Genomic DNA, 21,463 nt, shown 5'->3' with positions numbered 1-21,463 from the left:
AAACAGTTGTACTATTGATTGTTCAACAACATGAATAGATATTAGAGATGAATTATGAGCTGTTTAACTTCCTAACAATAGCTCTAAGGAGCTTATAACACATCAGTAAGATCACTAATGAATTTGAATTGAGTGTTTTTATGCAGATAACCAATATACAGGACTGTCTCAGAAAATTAGAATATTGTGATAAAGTTCTTTATTTTGTGTAATGCAATTAAAAAAACAAAAATGTCATGCATTCTGGATTCATTACAAATCAACTGAAATATTGCAAGCCTTTTATTCTTTTAATATTGCTGATTATGGCTTACAGCTTAAGAAAACTCAAATATCCTATCTCTAAATATTAGAATATCATGAAAAAGTATACTAGTAGGGTATTCAACTAATCACTTGAATCGTCTAATTAACTCGAAACACCTGCAAGGGTTTCCTGAGCCTTGAAAAACACTCAGCTTGGTTCAGTAAACTAAATCACACGTATGGGGATTATCACAATATTCTAATTTTCTGAGACAGTCCTGTATATTTCTTGAACAAAGTAGAAGGATAATATTTAGATTTTTTGATGGTTTACATAGACTTCAGGACAGTTGAAATTATTTCTTGGGATGGTGGTAAAAAATAGTCTGGGGGCGTTGTCGACCAGCTGCTGAACAAAACAAAACAACTACAAAAACAATAATCGGCACACCTCTAAAAGTTATATTTGTTACCCTTTTCTTTCTGCTGATCTGATCTGTGACTCAAGACCCTGATACAATCGGAACCATGGTTTTTGTGAGCCATTGCACCCTTACTCTTAGATATATTAGTTTACGAGGGCCTTGTCCTCACCTCCCTCCTTGGTGGTGACCTCCACCGTGTTGCTGGGTGGACCCTCAAAGACGTTGTTGGCCACAACCAGGAACATCTTGTAATTCGAGTAGGGCACCAGGTCGCTGAGGATGCCTGACGGCTCGGCCACGATGCTGTAGAAACCTTTGGTCTTCTTCTCCTTACTAACCCCCAGACCCGGAACCAGACTGGACTCACGCCAGTAGTACAGCTGAAAAGTAGAAAAATGGGAAAGTGGTTAGTGGGAAACCAGTGCAGAAGAGGGCGACGAGATTAATTAAACCGGAGAAATAGTCAGCAAACTGAGGATCTATTTTCAGAATAGCTCTGCAGTCACTTCATTATCATTACAAAAAGTACACAGCTAGTCTCACTCTGTACTCCTTGAACTCTCCCTGCACAGAGCTCAGGTCCACGGGCTTCCAGTGCAAGTTGGCCTTGGTGCTGTCAACCTTTGACACCCTCAGGTCAGTGGGAGCGTCGGTGGGCTCTGAACACACAAAAAGGGACAAAGTATGTGTGAATAGTCGGAAAGGTTAAGCTCTGTTTATGCAGGAAGAAGAACAAATTGCTTTCAAATCAAAGAGAAAAGATTCACTGATGACATTGTGAGAGGTTTAATCTGGTACTGACTTTCCCAAACAAATACCCATTGGGTCTCTACTCACTGTCCTCTCCAGAGTATCCAACGACCACATTAGACTCAGGTCCGTGTCCAAACTCATTCCTGGCCTGGACTTTCATCTCGTAAGGCACGTAGGTCTCTGTGTTGTGGACGACATGTTTGGACCCAAGCGTGGACGTGTTACTCCACCTCTCTCCCAAATCCTTCCGTCTCCACCACAAGCTGTAGTGCAGGTTTGGCCCGTTCCTCTCCAGATCAAGCAGAGGCTGGAGAAAACAAGACAAGAAGCTGACTGTGAAACGCACACTGACTGAAAGTAAGATTTACTTTGGGTTTGTTTTCACTTGTAAGACATGAAAAGAACATAACACCCAACCATTCAATCAGAACTGCTGTTCTTCTCACTTACAAAATACTACTTAAACTACTGGTTTTATAAACAGTTCCATCTACGATCATGATTGATGTATTCATGAATTCAACAGGAATCTCATAAGTTGTAATGTCCTGCCTTGTACATGTCTTACCTCCCAGGTGATCTCCATATTGTCCTTCTTGGATCCCCATCCTCGTAGACCTCTGGGGATGGCATCTGGGGCTGGATGTAACATAACGAAATTCACTCAGATTGAACAACATCAACTGCAACTACTCCCATGTCCTCAGGCACAGAGTTGTGTTAACACCACCTGAGAAACCTGAAGCTTACTGGCCTTAACTTTAACTCTGCTACTTTTACTTTAAAGCAAGGGGCTACAAACTACACATCCAGCCCATGTAACACTCTCACAGGGCCCTCCCATGTGTTTACAATGTTTTCTTTCACTAGGTCGACAATTTAATACTTGTTTTTATAGTTCCTATTTTCATTGTCCCTTAAGTGTTTCCGATAAGATAAGATCAAATATGATAAGATGCGATAAAATAAGGTACGATGAGATAAGGCGTATCTATATATATATATATATATACATATATATTTATATATAACATATATATTTTGAGTAATTCATTTATTTTCTATCAGGGCTGCATGATTAGAGCATAATGATTGGCTATATATTTCAAATTTATGATGGAGTTTGTTTTTTCTACTTCCATGTTCCCGTGGCTCCAGCTAGGAGACAACAACCTGGCCCCCAGGTCATTCGAGTCCTACAGGCTGAACAGTTCCGCTACGTCTAATCAAATCTTTTCTCACAAGATGTAGGTAGGTTGTTGTGACCTGAAGACAGTCCTTCAGTCAACAAAGTCATAATCTTTAAGTAAAGTACCTGAAATGTTCTTGATGTGGTGGTACATAAACTACACGTGTGAGTGTGTGTGGTGCTCCTCACCAGCTCCACTGGTCTTGTACCGTGGCGAGGGCCGGCTGGGCTGACTCTGGCCCACTGCGTTGACGGCGATGACCCTGAACTGGTAGTTGACAAAGGGGGCGAGCTGCAGGATGACAGAGTTGAGGTCCCCGGGGTATGTGGACAGGTCCTGCCACCTGTCCGGCTCCCAGCGGTCCTCCTCAAATTGGACCAGGAATTCTGCCGAGATAACACAACTGGCGTGAGGATAGGCAGGCCATAAGATCGTGCGGGTTTCATGTAGTCCTTGAAGGCATTCAGCAGGTAGGAAGGTTGGTAGGGTCTCCTGCAGCTTCTAGTTTAATGACCCTGTTACATTCATTTTACAACCCTCCATTTCTGCATGCCTTCATTATCATTTCTTTCCTGAGCTCAGAGACCTGGGATGGAACCTCACCACCCTTTTATCACTCCTTTATCCACACAATCTCCCTTCAGGATGCACATTTCACTGCTCCAGGTGTGTCAGGATCAGATAGAACGCTTTCACATAAACAAATCAGGCCTGTGTATGAGAAATGTAGAGAGAAATGTGAGGATGCAAGAGTAATACAACCCCCTTCCAGGATGTCCAGGAAAATGAGAAGTGTGTGTGTGTGTGTGTGTGTGTGTGTGTGTGTATACTGACCCGTGACTGGGCTCCGGTGGTCGTTTCCGGGGATCCAGGTGAGGCGAACGCTGCGGGCTGCGGGGTCTGACAGATCCAGATCCATGGGAGGGTCTGAGCGGTCTGCAGAGAAACAGGGAATAACCTGATCTTAGACATGGAAAAACATGACATCTACACACAACCATAGGCATGCAGCAACACTCATACTGTACAATGTCATCTATCCTGGTCATCAGTCAGTCAACTTTCATTTAAGATACACTTTAATTAGATTGACAAACTACTTTATAACACCCGATAGTACCTTCATATCTCCTCCCAGTTCACTGTCTGAAAGTTTCAGAAAATGGTAAATACATCGCCCAGAGAAATTAGGACAAATGAGAAAAACTACTCTACTAATAATATCCACAAACAACTTAGAATGAGTGGGAATGTGGGAATGTGGTTCCAAACTGGAGAAAACATTGTCAGACTCAGTATGAGATGAAATGACTTGATGGGATGTTTTGTGGTGCATGTATGTAAAAATCCATTCGGCATTAAGAACTCCTCTAACACACACACAGAGACAGAATCATCATTGGCACATAATGAAATAATATCCATTATAACAGTGTTTTAATATAAATAGTGTCATACAGCAGAGGCACACATTTAGATGAGGAAGAGGACAAAAAGTAAAAGAATAAGAAGACAAAGTAAACGGAAGGAAAATGAGGACATGACAGAAAAGCAAAAGAGAGAATTCCACGCCGTGTGTTACCTGGAGGCAAGGCACTAGAGACTGAGGGGTTGAGGGAGGCTTCCTCTGTGGGGCGAGGTCAAGGACCAGGAAGTGGGTATAAGGGTTAGAGTATGCATGTTAGTCTACCAGCCAGTCAACAGCAGGGGAGCACAATGGTTAACAAGTCATTTAGTACACACTGTATTCATATTAATCAGCTTCACTAAGCTCCAGTTTGTATGACGCCATATTAAGGTCCTTGTTGGTAAAAACCAAAAAAAAAGTAAATACGGAGCCAGGTGAGAGAGGTAATATTCTCAGAGAAAACTCTGAGTCTTCAAGATTAAAGTGGTACATTTACCAGAAGAATGTCAGTAAAAATGTCAGTATATATGCCTTGCGAAGTCAATCGATAGGGTTATTTCACAAATAAAACAATGAGTTTTTTCCTCATAAAGGTGTGGTATTAATCTCAGAGAATCGCAGAGTATTTTTCTTGTAAATTGATGTCTTTAATCTCGGAATCTTTTCATTTTCAGAATATTGTCCACCTCCCCTGCTTCCGTTTTTTCTTTTTCTTTTTTGTCTTTCAATGGCCCTAACGGACAATCATGTTATCCTCATATTTACATTTGAGACTTTTGTATTCACAATTAGATTTGAGAATTAGCTAAAAAAATAGATTACCCTCTGGGAACCAGGAGGTCATTCAACAAAAAAAGTTTTGAGCCATTTGTCAATTGTGTCTGTCCTGACTCAAACTAAATGTACTGCTCAGGAGAGGAAATACTTTTTCAGAGGACGAGGCTTTGAAGATTACAAAACACGACTTAAAAAAATGGTCAAAAACAGAGGCGACTGTGACTTACTAATGAAAAGTCTCAAATGTCAAAACAGGATGTTCAAACTGAGTCCACAACATAGCTTCACTACAGCACCTTCTACACAGCACCATACAGGAGCATCTCCATACGCTGCATGCAAACAGTTGAATCAGTGGGAGTGAGTAGAGTTAAAGCTTAGCTAGGTTCGTAGCGCAGTAAACTGTTGCAACAATAAAACATGCAGGATTTCCATTTGAAGACATAGAGCTGAAAAATAGTAGAGTGTCAAGAGAAGACATTTACAGAAAATATCTACTGAGAAAATATAAAGAGCATTAATACAAAGCCAAAGGAAAAGCATATAGAGTGTGTGTGTGTGTGTGTGTGTGTGTGTGTGTGTGTGTGTGTGTGTGTGTGTGTGTGTGTGTGTGTGTCTAAGAGGTAAATAACTATAATTATGAAGTGCCGGTACTTGACAATTTTGAGAGACTGCCTTCTTCTCTTTCACTATATTTCAACAACACAGTCACCAGGGCGTGGTCATTGTACGTCTAGAACTTCAAACCATCGATACCGTCCCTCAGAGCAAGTGGCGTGATATACCAAGCAACTGTTACTGAAAGTTGGTATAAAAGTTACGCGGTTATTAAATAATGAATATAACAGGTAAACGAGTCCACTAAGAGCGGCAGGGACAGATGATGGACACAGGACTTCCACCCAGCAGAGGGCTGTTAGTGCCCTTTGTGAAACTAAAAGCAAACAAAGGCTTTACCCTTGTTACATCACATTTTCACGCTTGTTACATAATGTTACGTAAGAAAGTCTGCTAAGGTTGGTTATTTAGTTACGCTAGTGACTACGCTTGTCATGAAGCATTGTTGTGTTGTAATTGGAACACACACCATGTTATTTGTTCTAACCTTGAACATGTAGGCTCAACCTTTGTCCTTTGTCTTTTGCCTAAACCTAACAAATCGTTTCACAACGTTAACTAGGTGGCATTGTGCGTTTCTGTTTGAGCGATACGAGGCTGATATGAAACGTGTTCATGAAACATATTTTTCTGTTCTACGAATCTCTTGCTGAAATGTACAATGCCAACATTTTTCCTGGCAGATGTAGTTAGTAGTTTCTTTACACAAAATGGTTTTACATGCAAAATACATGAACTGATACTGTGTAATAGATTATCTATAATTAAATAAGCACTGTGGTTTATTTGGGCTCAGAGTAAATAAAACTCAATCTGAATCTGCCATTTGCTCCAGGTCTGTTCTATATGTGAGTGTACCTAACACCGTGAGGCGGGCTGAGGCTGAGTCCTGGTCTATCTCAGATTTGACAGTGCAGGTGTAGGTTCCCTCGTCCCCCTCGTTCACATTGGGGATGGTCAGCGACTCCTCGTCTTTCCTCAGCCTGGGAGACAAACACAGGGAAAGAATTCAGGTTTTTATTTGAGCTGACATCTGTATAAAATCAATCAGTCATTCAATTATAACTGACTAAAAAAGTGGTAATTCTCATTGTATGACACATTTTAGCTCTACTTCCTCTCTAAGACAAGTTATTGGTGTGTGTCATAACTCTGAGAACTACCCTGTCTCATACAAAATTACATTCCATACAACTAAACAGAATTTTCATTTCATGCATTGAATGTGACATGAAAAAATCAAATCTTATTTTTCACTTAATAACACATAAACCACAGACCAATGATCCATTGCTGTCCATTTCTTTTCAGAGGAAATGATAAACATTTACTGTTACAGTGTTTTGGCTTTACAGGTGCATGATGGGAGCACCAGAGATGTCTTTGTGTGCCGTTACCTCCAGCCCAGGTAGAGAGGCTTGTCGTCCTTGGTCCAGGCCACAGTGATGGGCAGGCTGGGATCAGACTTCACTTTACAGTCAAAGTGAGCCGTGGAGCCCCTGACGGCCGACCGGCGCTCCGGGGCTCGAACAATACGAGTCGGCTCTGAGCGGGAGTGAGGTTGAAGGGGAGAGCATACACAAACACACATTCTTTGTTAACTCGGACACTCAGATGCATCCAGGAAAAATCAGTGACAGGTGTGTGTGATGACTGACTTGTCAGAGTTGGATGGAACACACTCTTTTCCAAAATGCTCACACACATATGACAGCAAGGCCACTTTCAACATCTGTTATTCTACCAGAGCTCCTAAAACTTTATTTTTTCTGTTGAACAAATCTGCCCCGAGTGTACTTTCAGTGACTCGCAGTTGCATGCCTCACACCAACCAATCAGTTTAAATCCATGTCTGTCCAAAATGTCATCAATTCATCATTATATCCTGTTAGACACTTGTGTGAAATTGTCATGATTCGGATCTGAATTCTTGAGTAGTGACCCAAAACGTGTTTCGTGACCTTTGGAATCAGTTCTTCCTTGTGTACGGGTTGACTTTTGTGCCAAATTTGAGAAAATTCCCTCTGAGCATTCCTGAGATATCACGTCCACGAGAATGGACCGGACAGTACGTATGGATGGACGGACGTACAAATACGTTTTGTTTGAATGGATGTCATTATGCCTCCTGCCACTGCTGTCAACGGTGCAGAGACATAATGACATCCATACACAACTTCTTTGCATTGGCAAATCCATTTTGTAGTAAATGGGTTAGGGTTAGCGTGTACGTCCGTCCATCCACCCTCCATGTACAACAGCTGTGCAGAGTAAGAACATCCCACTTCCTAGATCGGGGGAACTGAACGTAATCTCGGCAGCAGATTCTTCTAACACATAATGAACTAACGGATGCTCTCTAACGATGAGGATCTCTACTTGCCATTGTACTTGACAAAACATACTGACGAATGAAAATGTATCTCACTGCCTTGACAGATGAATGCACCTGTTTAAATAGTTTTCAGTTCAGCTCTACCCTGAATGCTAGGATGGGAATATATATGCAGTTTGAATACAAATGTAACTGTTAGTAGTCAGAAGTTGAATTAAAGGCACGATCCAACAGTGCAGGCTGTTTGGCACGAGGAAAATAAATCATTTCACATCTTCCACACAAAGTGACATGCAATGGGAGCCCATGTAAAACGTCATAAACCCTGTTGGAGCTGATTGTTGCACAATGTATGCTGCACATGATGTAATAACAACTCATTTGGAGTTGAAACATTACTTTAAGTTTCAGTTTCGCTGTTCACAGCACACCCTGTACAACAGAGATGTAATGACTGACCTTTGACCTCAAGGCGGACCTGGTTCTCGGCCGTGCCCAGCATGCTGTTGGCCACACAGGTGTAGGTGCCCTCGTCCTCTGCTCGGGCCCGTTTGATCTCCAGGGTGCCGTTGATGTAAACGCGGTACTGACCTCCGTCCAGCCCACTGCCCTGTCCGTTCTTAAACCTGCAAGCACAGAAAGCATAGGGGAATATGAATGATAAAGTATAGCTGTATGAATGTTGTGCTCAAGAACACAGATGTGGCTTTACAGAGGTTGATGCCAAAACCAGTATTAGAGCTGTCGATGCTCACCATCGTAGCTCCGGCAGAGGAGAACCGAAGAAGGGACAGTCGAGGAAGGTGCGGTTGTTCTCGATGACTTTGATCAGCTGGTTTTTAGGGCCCAGCATCCTCGGAGGCATGTCTGCAAAAAGAGGGACAGAGGATGACGCCTTCACCACTACATCACTTACCAGCACTCTGCACGAGTCACAGCGTTTTTAATATTTGTGACAGTGTGACAGTCAGCTAACGTGCACCATAACTGGTACTGAAGCAGCTACATTGAATTCAGCCTTCTCATTTTATTATCTGTCTGCAACATGTTTAAATATCCTCTGTGTAAAAGGCTTACTAGATTAGAATTCATTTGCAATCAATTAAAAATTATAAATGTCAAATTTTAACTGGTTACAGTTGAATAGTAGTGTATTCACATACTTTAGGATAAGCATGTTTGCTTTTTTATCCAGAGTATTTCACAGTAATATTCATTATTAGTAGAAATTGAATCTGCTGACGTCCAGTACAGGGATGAGTCCATGATGTGTTTAGCATAACATGTACACATGGAAGCCTGCTAGATCAATCAAACCCTGATTATACAGAATGTAAAAAGTGTCAAGAGGCTATGAAAATGTGTGTGGATGACTATCGACTTGTGTTCATTCTAATCATTAAAGGAAAACATGCACAGGTTCAGTGGTGATGGAAATATTCTTAAACCAAATGGCCTTGCATTCATATTTCCACAGATAATTCATGGCTGTAGAGCAAGGCGAGGGCTAAGGCTTACAGACAGATGGGCAACACACCCACTGCTCTGTAAACATTTTTGAAATGGACTTCCTCCTCCGTATCTCACCGAGGACGCTGACGAAGGCGTTGGCCATCAGGTAGCCGTGCTGGTTGGAGGCGTTGCACTGGTAGACGGCGCTGCTTCCCATCTGCACCAAGCGGAACATGATGGTGTCACCGAGCACCTGTCTGCTGGGGCTGTGGGGAGTGCCTGAGGTCAGGGGAGAGGACAGAGACACATAGCAAGAATAAGGAACATTACAGAATTCATTTTACACGGATGTCTAGTGAAGACAATATTTGAATTTAATTTGATTTGATTTGAGTGGTTACTTTAGTAGTCTGCTACAGACTCCAGTAAATAAGAACAGTACCAGGTCCTCATTGTCTTTTTCATTTACTGAAATCTGGACATTCAGAACAGATTAGTCAGAAAAGCTGGTTGACATAAAGCCGTAGTATAGAGTGTAATCAGGCCACTATTATAACATAGACACTCATCATACCATACTGTTAAATATGTCCCACCACTCACACTCACAGAGCTTTTTAACAAGAACATCTTTAATAAGAACATCCATCAAGCCATCTTCTGAAAAACTGTGTTTAAATAGAGCCCAATAATCACAATATTATATCATGAATAGGAAACATTCAACAAAAAAAGAAAGAAAGATAAACAGAACGAAAGGAAAGAAAGAACGACAGACAGACAAAGAAAAAGAAAAAGATAAAGAATGAAAGAAAGATAGATAGAAAGAAAGAAAGAAAGACAGATGGATAGATAGAAAGAAAGAATATATAGAAAGGAATAGAGAAAGACAGATAGATAGAAAGAAAGAGAGAAAGACAGAAAGAGAGAAAGACCGATAGATAGTAAGAAAGAAAGACAGAATATGTACTTTCTATAGGCAGTCCGTTGACCAGCCACTGGATGTTGGGTTTGGGGTTGCCGTTGGCCCGACACACCAGAGGGCCGTTCTCCTCCGGAGCGAGCACCAGGTTGAAGGGTTTGTCGAGCCAATAAGGAGCCGCTGTGGAACACGGAGTCAGATGAGCACGACGGACTCAAACACAAACATCTGTAGAAACACATAACCAGTGTCACCTCCTCACCTTTGACCTGGACAAAGATGGAGTGGCGTATGCTGCCTAGATGGTTGTTAGCCATGCATACATACTCCCCAGCATCCTCCTCTGATACGTTGATGATCTTCAGGGTCTTGTTGTAGTTGTCAAACTTCACCTTTCTCCCTGGCAGGTCCCCACCCTTCTTAAACCATTTGATAGTGGGCGTCGGACTGTATAGGGACAAAGAGGGGAAATCCTCACTGTCATTCATTATTATTATTATTATTATTATTAAAAGGTTGGTCCCGCACTATTGGAACTTGATCAGGGAATATCAGCTGAACATACTATGGACTGACAAATTACAGCTCAAACCTCTTCAGTCCAACTACTGAGTAGACTTCAGAGGGACCAAAGGAACACATACTAAGTCAATACTCAGAGCCCAGTTGCACTGTTGGGGTTCTATAATGATCGAGGGTCACTGGTGCTGGACAGGAAGAACAAATTCAGCATCCAAGTTCTAAGAGTATTCTCCCTGTCATGCATCACAGAGGGGACATAGACTACATGGAGATTTGAATCATTTCATTCTTCTTCTATTTCAAATGTAAATCAAACATCTGGTGTCTGAATTATGCAGTTTGTATCTCTGATATGAGTGTGTGTGTGTGTGTGTGTGTGTGTGTGTGTGTGTGTGTGTGTGTGTGTGTGTGTGTGTGTGTGTGTGTGTGTGTGTGAGAGAGCTCACAGTCCAGCAGCGATACACTCCAGCAGCAGTTGCTCGTCCCGTAGCACCATCTTGGAGCTCTCAGTCCCTGAGGGTGAGAGGAAGGTCGGCGTGGACTCGGCTACTTTACGGCCTGCGGACGAGGAATGGGGGCGGGGTTAACACATAACCAGGAGCTGAACATCCTGTTTGCAGGTACTGCCACATGAATCTAGCAGGGCTAGATCAGGGCTTGGCTAAAGCAAGGAGCAGCATTGGACAGGAACTAGAGAGCCTTTAGAACAGAACCTTGGTATTGTTTGGAGTTGGCTTTTAGGTTGTGAGGCCTTTAATAATCCACACACACAGTACAGTGACTGGGGGGGATTAAACCTCTGGTTTCTATAAAATAATCGAGGGTTAGTTTGGCATCAGTGTTGCTTCAGCTTGTTTCTTTTCAACACAAATTGTGAACAAACCATTTGAGCATTAATTAATCAAACAGTCAGTTCAGCTAAGCAGTGCTGTCTTTGTATACTTCAACAACCAAACGCATGTAGCACTTTAATCAGGCACGTAGTTTAACGTGAACTCACCTTTCACATAAACTACACTCGTGACAAAACTAAGTGTGTCAAACATTATGTCACCTATCTTTTCATTGTTATACTCTGTATGTGGGTGTGCCATACAAGTGCATTTATTTCAACTGCTTTATATTCAGCTCTTCGTTAAACTACTTTAAGTGTTAGTTTAACTAACTTTAAGTGTACAAACTGATAATTCAACTGTCCAAAGGGCTTGAAGGTCAGCTGCTTTCTGCTCAAACACGTTTATTTCAAATAAACTCTCTTCAACTGCTTTCAGTGCTGTTAACATGTTAAGACCTTTTAAACTGTAAACCCTGATATTATCTGCAGCTGTAATTTTCAGCAAGCCCAACAAGAGAAGTTAGTCTCATCTCTGTATTATTGTTTATTAATGCACTTTACATTTAAATAATTCAAAGTTCATTTTGTGAAATGGAATTAAACCTGTAAAGCCTTTCTTTTACTTTCTTACACTTAATTCTCTCTCCTCCTCTCCTCTGTCTGTCCTTCTCCGGCTCTTAATCTGGAGTTCAAACTGAGAGTGAAAGTTGATGTCTGTAAACTGTGATGGATATTACAACAGACAGTTTAGGTCATAATTCCACATATCATTGCCTGACTGCCCATGTTTATTCCCCTGTGAAAATAAGATCCAAGTTGTAATAAAACAGAATTATTAAATCTGTCCAGCAATACTAGTTTAAATTGCATGAGTTTAGAGTTACACTTTGGTTTGGACACATTTGTGAGGATGACATTGTGCTTAGTGCTCCTAAAGTCTCGGGCCAACCTTGTATTACATCCACTGTATGCAGCATTGGTAATGTTGATTGACTGGTAATTATTTGAAACGACACCACCGAATAAACCAATTCAAACAACTGCTGCTTTTTAAACCTTATTACACAGACTGATTTTTCTGGCTCTTTCATCATTACTTAAGAGTTCTAGAGAGCACATTTCCAGTCGGATCCAATCCCAACACAAATGCTGCCAACAGTGTGGACATAGAATCCAGCCAGCACAGAGCTGCAGCATGCTGAGAAGTGTGTGGGATTAAATTAGCATTAGCCTCCTTTGTGATGCAGATCTGTGTGGGATTAAAGCATGTGTTAGCGGTTAGCTTGTCCAGTGGCTGTCGAAGGAGGATCTGCTATTGTTAGTGAAACTGGGAGGAGAAGAAGAATAAGAAGAGGAGGAAACATACAGAAGACATGATCAAGGTGATTATGTGCACACTCACTATAGTGACAGCTACGGCAATTCAGTGAGCTACCTGGAGATGTGGCTAACATGGCTAGCACCCTGCTGAGGAGAATGGCAGTGCTTCCCAGGATGCACTGCAGCTTTAGACTCAATCCCACTCACAAAAAAATTTGAGTTCTGTTTTTGCATCTGTAGGAGATTACAAATAAAATAGCTAGCATGTGTGCATGAGCGTGTGTGATAACGGCCTCGTGTGAGTGTTTTCGACAGCTGTTACAGACCCTCACTCCCCCACGCTCACTCAGAAATGCGTCTGAGTGCAGACTCACTTCCATACATATATGATTATTAATGACCACAGCGTAAATCTGGACTGAATATTCATCATGTGACCTAATCCCTCTCTGAGCTGGAGCCTCTTCGGGGTCCCACTGGGGCCTCGGAGCCGCCAGCCTGGTCTGACACTGGGAGCATCTTCTCCCATTAGGGACACATCAGCCCCCAGTTCAGCCACTGACACATATGTTGTCACTTTGGCTGATCTCTTCCCTCCAGCTATGGGCTCATTCAATATATGTATAGCATAATGAATATACTGTATGTGCAATACATATGAATTAAGAGTAATTTGTGTGTTAATTAATATATGTTTATTCATTACGTGTGATCGTTTAACACTGATTGAAAGGTGGAATAGACTGATTATGGACTAAATGACATGAATACTTATTTCTACTGTGTGAGTGCATATTAGGGTCAGAAAGATGTTGATAAGTCTTCTATTGGATGTGACATCTGGCCCAGTCAGTTCATTCTCCTCGCCGACGTTGAATTTGGTTTGATTCTTTATTTAATGAGCAGCTGACAAACACTACACCGATTGAACAGGAGCAATTCTATTCTGCTGCAACATATTACATTAATTCATCTCTGTCAGTTATATTTGACATAGAGTTTCAGTGAAAAGTTGGCATGTGGCAAGATGTGCAAAAGGGATTAACATATTTTATTCTCATGGAAACTACACTTAAAAACAAAACATGTTTGATCTCGGAGGACTTTTTTTGGGGGGGGACGTACTGCATCTAGACATAAATAGCAGAAGCTTCAATCTAAAACATATCTTAAAAACACAGTGTAAACTATGTCTTGCGAGGTCAGACTGTTTACCTCACTAGCTTTTGAGATTGAAATGTGAAGAACATCGACTGCTACAAGGTTTAATTCAATTATGGTCAATGCTTAGATAATAGATAATAATTAGATAATAGGATGACTCAACATGTCTTTAAAGTACTGAAACTCAATTATTGCAACACTGGTTTTACTGTGGTTTAAGCACAAATTCAACAATGTTTTTAGAGCTACCAGTATGTTTTTCTTGTTTGAAAATGGGAATAAAATAAAGTTAAATAAATAGTAAATAAAAAATAAATAAAAAGTTCCAATGACTGGTAAATGTGTTCAATCAGTTTAGTCCTGTCTCTTATAATGTGCGTTCCCGTACAGCAAAACTGCATTCTCAATAATGTTTATAGAGAAACCTATTTTTTAAACAGCCGATAAAATACCTACGCATTTTTTTTAACGTAGCTCAAATACATTTCTAATCAAGTCTGAAAAGGGTCAAACAAACATGGGACTTTCACCCAGGAGCCGCTGTGTGTGTTCCCAATAAATCCAAAAGTCAACATCAAATTATCTAAATTTATGTCCGTAATTTCAATAACGTAACTAACCTACATATTTTAAGCCAAACCGGGATGTTTGTGAAAAAACCAAACAAGTAGTTCTGTTGAGTTTTTTGTTTTGTTTCAATTTACAATGTTCACGAGTAAAGAACTGCCACTATAATTTGGGAGAAAATACGTTTTCCCTCAAAACATAATTGAGAATGCAGATTTCTTGAGGATGTATTTTTGGAGAGTTGATATGTAAGTGAATGGTAAAACTGACAATAATATATTATGGAGCCTACGTATAATAACATTTCAGTGACATTAAAACCAATGCTTACCAAGCCTCAAATATCGCTAAAAATAAACTTTCAGTTTTTAACTCACAATGGATAACAGAACAGAAAGAAGCAGTGGCAGAAAAAACTGACATCTGTAAATGAAGTCAGCCAAACCTTCCAGAACATATTGAATCCTATGGCCCCCAGACTGACCTGAGAACATTTGATTCATATGTAAGAAGCAACAATTCAAGAACATTCTAATATTGTTGCTCACAAGTCTCATATTCCAGTCTCCTGTCTAGGTTATGTGATATTAGTTCGATGTAATAAGGGAAATAGTTGTTTTGTTTATTTTTTTGAATGATCTAAATGTGGTTGAATTCACGTAGATGTTGTGATTTTTCTCTATTGATAAGGATCCAATAAAAAAATATATAATATCGGCAGCATAAGATAGATTTATACCTTAAAGAAGCACAACCAACACTCACTTCTCCTCCTGCAGCCACTTGGTGAATTCTACACATGTAGAGAGCAGTTAGGGGGTTAAATGTGTGTCGAAGGTCAGGCTGAGGTCAGTAATGACTTGAGCTTCACTGAGCTAGCAGGTTAGTGTGCTAGCCGTGTTACTGTGGGACTTGACTAAGGACAGGAAGTGACTCACCACCGTAGGGGTCAGTGGCATTGTAAGACGTGTCATTATACGGCTCCTCTGAAAACACACACACACACACACACACAGTGTCCACAGTGGCTCATCAGTCCAAACATGGGACACACTCACAGAACCACGACACACGGTCACATCAGAAGAAAGATATTTCATATTATATCAGATAACCCAATATTTATTGTCTTCTCTTCTCTGCAGTAACCTGAAAAACACTCATTAAAGGTTATGATTGAATGCTTCTCATGTCATGTCATGACATCACCTCTAGATGGGGACAAGTCATACTCCATTGGTTGGATTGGTGTGTGATCAGAACAGTCACAGCAGACAGTGAGAGAGAACAGAGAGAATAAATGACTACTTAACTCAAAGTCAGTATGGGATCTGCAAGTGTGTGTGTGTGTGCGTGCGTGCGTGCGTGCGTGTGTGCGTGTGTGTGTGTGTGTGTGTGTGTGTTGTTGTTGTTGACTCACTAGTCAGGACTTTAAGTGTGAAGGGGTTCTTCTGCTGGATGGTGTGTGTGAAGAGGAAGCGAGCGTTGCAGCTGTAGTCGGTGTGAGCGTCTTTGGTCAAGACGTTGGAGAAGTACAGGTCTCCGTTCAGACCCATGGACACCCTCTTATCCTGAGGGATCGGAGTCATCGCTGGAAGACAGAGAAGGTGACCAGAGGGAAGGACAGAGGGGAAACGGAAAGAGAGAGAGAATGAAACCACATGAACAAGCTGATCTGATAGATTCTTCAGCGTAAGTAGCAGCTAGTAGTCGCATGTTAACATTAACACTGAGGTGAAGACATGAGGATTTGCAGTTTTAATGTTAAACTTAAATATAAAGTTGAAGACTCTTCACCCTGGATAAGTAATGAAACAAGACTTCAGGACTAACACACATTATTGTTGGGAAAATCATAGATTGTCGTTAATTGTTTTCTGATGAGAACACATGGCTATTTTCTATCAATTTGCATTTCATTCTGAATATTTGGGATTTAATAATTTGCCATTTTGTAATCATATTTGGAAATGTATAATTTGCTATACACATTTAACATTGTGCAAACAGTCCAGCGCCTCTTAAAATCACCCTTTTTTATGGATATGGTTCGTGTAATTCATTTCAATCAAAAAAAAAAAGATGAATTTGACTGACATTATTATTATAATATTTTACTCAAATGTTCTGTATGTTCTGTTCTTTATACAAAACCTATGGGTTGAACTACAAATTTCAATTTGTAGTTCATGGAGTTTTGAAAGAGAGGGGCGTTCAGCAGGCATGCAGGGTCTGATGAAAAAAGTCAATTGCATTATGGGAAATGCAGCATCCAGTGTTTTTGTAGATTGATCCATACTATGAACTATAAGTCTGGTATCTCTGCCACTACTGCTTTGATTTTGATCTGCCTATTTCAAGTCTCACAACTTATACTAAAAAGTTCTTAATGCAGGCCTATATCAACTATAGCTGTTGCTATATATACTAATGCTACCATCACCATCTATCTCCCACATCCTGTATCAAAGAATCCAACCACTAGCCTGTAGATTGTTAGATGCATATATCTTTTTTCACATACAGTATAACTCAGTTCAGTGTCTGTTCTGGTGAGCTGATGTGTCATCCTACAGTAGCTACAGGCAAACGTTAACGCGCGGCCCACAAACACAGATGTCCAGACGGACCGTCATCCACACTCTAACTGCTCCAGCTGACGTGAGCCGCATGGTCGTCAAGAAAATGCCCCGGGACCAATCAGCAGCCGGGCCAGCAGTCCTCATCAGGCGTTGGCTTGTTAAAGTGTCTGGGCTGCATGACACGCTGATGAACTGTGGTTGATATGAGACACCAACAGCTGCACTATCTACGTCTGTAACTAGGGAGGAAATCTTTATTTTATTAAAAATAGTTTTGTAGCAATGTTCTTCTCAAACAATTTCCAGGTATTTTAGTAATTTCAAGTCATTCAGTCAATGTTGTTGGACTACGGTACTTTTTTCAGCGTTGCTGTTTGGCTGTAAAACGGCTTCTGGCCTCATGGAGGTCTGCACACACACACTCAGCAGTACTGCGGCGTAACCCACTTGGGAGAAGGACCGTACAGTGCAAAGAAGAGAGGTGAGGAAAGGATGCCAGACTGGCTCCAGACTATAAAATCTCCCTCCAACTGCTGAAAGAGAGAAGCTGAGAGAGAATGAGGAATAAAAGCCCAAATTAAAGCAGTATGCTCAGAGGTCACTGGAGACACACTGCTATGAAAAGAGGGACATCAAGCCTGTCTCTAGATGACCTGATAGACCTCTAGCCTTTCACATTAAAGGGACTAGGTTGCTGTTCTTTGCGGATGATAATTGACTTTTACTTGAGGCAGTAAACATGAGAATGATGCAGTCAGCCTGAAAGCTGATCAGGAACAATTCTTTTACACAAAGTTGTATTTTGTGGAAAATGGAAAGGTCATAAGTCACCTCTCATTCCCTCTAACTATAAAAGCCAAGATACAGTCGTCTTCTGCTGCACCATTGTAAAAAATATCGATAACATGTCAAAGTCTACCATAAGACTGCTGGTAGACGAATGTGGGAGTCATTGTTACTGGCTAATACAGTGATGTCAGTGAAGGAAAGTATTAGGACCGTATAAGGAAAATAGGAATAGAACCGACTCTCCCATTTTAATCAACGTAGCAGGATGGTCAGAGCGGCGGCCATTTTTATGTGTACCGTTGCCTTTGCGACCACTGTAGCGTAATAATCTCTGTATTACCTAAACCGACTTACAGCAAGTCACAGACTCTCTGATGATTTATCCACACACTGCTATCACCAGATGAGTGATAGTTTTGTCCGGCTCATTTTCTGAAAACAGTGTAGCATTAAAACATGGGTGTATTAGCAAACTAGCTCGCTAACTAGCGTACAGCTGGCTCGTCAACTAGCTTGATCATTACTCATTGCATGAGCCGAACAGCGTGCTGGTGGTCAGCGGTAGCGTTGAGTCTAACGGCCTTGGCCTCACAACCTGCTGCTCTGGGGAAGGACAAGCTACCTAGCAAACTAGCCACCCATTCGTTTCCAGAGCTGTTCAGAGCAAGCTGTTCTTTACAGCTCCACTGTGTGTGTAGTCACCATAACAATGAACAATAATCACTACTTTCTTTGTACTAGTGAAATGACCACGGAAAACAGTTCTACTCCTATTCTATTTCCATCATCAGCGACACACAGCTAAAACACACTACATGTAGAGAAATACACTCTGTGTACTTGTGTGTATACTTGTGTGTAATTGTTGCTCACCGCTGTTCATCCAGAAGGTGAAAGGAGGAGGTAGGCCTGGTGGAGGGTTGCAGGCTAGAACCAGCGGGGTGCCTTCAGTCACCTCTACCGGCTTCAGCACCTCTTTAGGCCACAGAGGAGCCTCTGGAGGACGGGGACAGGGGGGATGGGAGTAGATGGTGGAGGGAAAGGGGAGGAAGAAAAAGAGACAGAGATGTGAGAAATGATACATGACAAGAATTTCAGTCAAACTAAGGTGAGGGAGGAATAATAGGATTTTGTCCATCAGACTAAGTCTGCAAAGTCTCCTACGAACTGTTGCTATTCTTCACAAATGATTGTATTGTATTGTAGGGCTCTAATTGTGGTCGCCAGTTTATTTCAAGCAAGCACAGTCACATTGAAACAAGCATTTAATCACTTTGCTGTTGCATTTCTTCTTTTTTATGTGAGATACCATAATGCTGTCTTTGTCGCCTATGATATGTTAATGTACATTATGTCTAAATATTGTGTAATGACGTGTGTGTGTTCTTGTGTATTCTTACTGGAGACCTGGAGCAGGATTTTGTTTGACAGAGCCACTCCGAGGTCATTAGTGGCAAAACACTGGTACTCCCCCTCATAGTCCTCTGGTCGTCCTCCGCTACGGAAACCGATCTCCAGAGTTCCCGAGCGTTTTCGCATTGTCACCCTGGGATCTTTCCCAATGTTGAAAAACTTCCCGTTCCTTCGCCATGAGAACCTGAGCCAGAAGACAACGGATCAAAGGGTAGGTGTTATAACATTGTTGATCCCTGGAACTGAAGTTCATTCTACTGATGTCCTCTTTATGTAATGCTCATTTTGACTTTGATACAGTCTTTCTGGTGACAACCAACTTTTATTCCCTTGTCATCAGTCTTCTTACCCTAAAACCACATGTCACAGGACATTGATATGAGTCAGCAAACACTCCTGAAAGCTGACCCAATGGAAACTATCCATACCTTCTATTGCATTACAACCAACATATCCAACTACTATAAATATCTAAAAAAGGTTAAATAAGACTGGAGAAGTTCGTATTGGTTGAGTGAGTTAAGTGTTCTCAAGCAGTGAAAGGTTATAAAAACATTTCCTTCATGCAACTATACTCTCAAGCTAAAATAACTTTGACATCATACCAACCCGTTCTCACCCTCAACCCATCGAAACACCAATGCTTGGTCAGTTCCCCTCAGCGTCTGACACCGACGCACCGAGGGCCCCTTTAGCGTCTGTATGAGAACCACCAGGCTTTCAACTGACTAAACCCATCCATTGACCTTGTCTGAAGAGCGAGAAACTCAGTTTAGATTGGACAAACAAACACAGGACTCTCACCCAGGAGACTGCTGTTCATGTTCCGTGTTTACCAAAGTCACAATTGACTTACGTACTAAACCAACGGCAATAACCTCATCAAGTAGTTTTGAAGCATAGTGCCACTCCAAGTGTCAATATTTGGTGAGTTGGGAGTGAAGATATGTGGATTATACAGTTATTTCACATGTAAACCCTTCCAGCAGCTCAATCGTTCCTGGCAGGGTTTTAAATCTGCAGGAAAAGTTTTAACGCAGCAGAGTAGAAAAAGCTCAAATGAATGGCTGAATGATAACAGTTTCTGTTAAAAAGAATTTCAGGGTAGTGTAGCATATGATAGGACTCTAATGTGATGATGACTGATGGAATAAATCAATAATAAGGTGTATATAGTTGTATACTTGTTAATTTCACTTGTTTAGTGACCACATGGAAAAAGTTATCTAAGCATGAGGTACACCCGCTGGGCTACCAACAGCTTAACATGGACTCTTAATTGTTTTAACAACCGGTAAATGTGAAAGTCCTTTGCTTGTCGCGTGGTTGCCATCTTATGTTACTCAACTGCCCCATGACAGCAGCAGCACAAACATCCGCCACACTACACGATCTCCATGTGCTTGTACTGTAGCTTAATCCTGCTCCATGTGGTGTTTCCAGAGGGCTCCCTGATTAGTGAGGAACACTGATTTATGCTTACATAACCCGCCGCTATTTTTAGTAATAAGCGAGGATTTACAGAGGATGCTTCCTGTCCACTTCCAGTGGAGCTGGGCCTGTTTGAGGTGTAGCACAGCACTGAGCCTGAACAATGGGCCACTATTGAAGGTCTGGAGACCAGAGCTGTGTGTGTGTGTGTGTGTGTGTGTGTGTGTGTGTGCGTGTGTGTGTGTGTGTGTGTGTGTAGGTGTGTGTGTGTGTGTGTGTGTGTGTCGTGGCATGTGTTGAGTAGTGAGAGACTATGAGTGAATAAGTGAACGATCCCTTACGCTGAATGTTTCATGAGCATGAATAGTCAACTGAGTGCATTATTGGAGCACAAAGCCTGTCCTGGGAAGAGGAGAGCCAGTGTGTGTGCACGGGAGAGAGAGTGCCTTATTGTGAGGATGTGTAAGTGTTTGTGTTTTGTATGTGTGTGTGTGTGTGTGTGTGTGTGTGTGTGTGTGTGTGTGTGTGTGTGTGTGTGTGTATGCATGTGTGTCTTACGTAAAGCCAATCTGTCTCCAAATAAACAATGTACCACTGTCCTGAGCTGGTCATACCCCCACTGATGTAACCACTGGCGACCCAGTGTGTATGTGTGTGTGTGTGTGTGTGTGTGTGTGTGTGTGTGTGTGTGTGTGTGTGTGTGTGTCTGTGCGT

The 21,463-nt window shown here is 41.5% G+C and overlaps 1 protein-coding gene across 1 annotated transcript in view; it reads right to left on the bottom strand.

Moving 5' to 3' along the window:
* The window catches only part of nfasca (neurofascin homolog (chicken) a), a gene marked incomplete at its 5' end in the record, with an annotated part of 58,089 nt that overhangs the window by 25,569 nt on the left and 11,057 nt on the right, over positions 1–21,463 (bottom strand). Inside the window, 19 exons of the mRNA XM_079183379.1 lie at positions 841–1,051; positions 1,215–1,330; positions 1,509–1,731; positions 1,993–2,063; positions 2,803–3,000; positions 3,449–3,550; positions 4,197–4,241; positions 6,276–6,400; positions 6,815–6,962; positions 8,212–8,378; positions 8,508–8,619; positions 9,340–9,483; positions 10,175–10,306; positions 10,389–10,573; positions 11,095–11,206; positions 15,473–15,520; positions 15,955–16,125; positions 18,779–18,901; positions 19,306–19,502. Coding sequence (XP_079039505.1) covers positions 841–1,051; positions 1,215–1,330; positions 1,509–1,731; positions 1,993–2,063; positions 2,803–3,000; positions 3,449–3,550; positions 4,197–4,241; positions 6,276–6,400; positions 6,815–6,962; positions 8,212–8,378; positions 8,508–8,619; positions 9,340–9,483; positions 10,175–10,306; positions 10,389–10,573; positions 11,095–11,206; positions 15,473–15,520; positions 15,955–16,125; positions 18,779–18,901; positions 19,306–19,502 — 2,630 coding nt within the window. The remainder of the gene's footprint in view (positions 1–840; positions 1,052–1,214; positions 1,331–1,508; positions 1,732–1,992; positions 2,064–2,802; positions 3,001–3,448; positions 3,551–4,196; positions 4,242–6,275; positions 6,401–6,814; positions 6,963–8,211; positions 8,379–8,507; positions 8,620–9,339; positions 9,484–10,174; positions 10,307–10,388; positions 10,574–11,094; positions 11,207–15,472; positions 15,521–15,954; positions 16,126–18,778; positions 18,902–19,305; positions 19,503–21,463) is intronic.

This window comes from Pholis gunnellus (genome assembly GCF_910591455.1).
Source record: "Pholis gunnellus genome assembly, chromosome: 3".
In the NCBI taxonomy this organism is placed as follows: Eukaryota; Metazoa; Chordata; class Actinopteri; order Perciformes; family Pholidae; genus Pholis; species Pholis gunnellus.
This window is presented reverse-complemented; position numbering and strand designations above follow the sequence as displayed.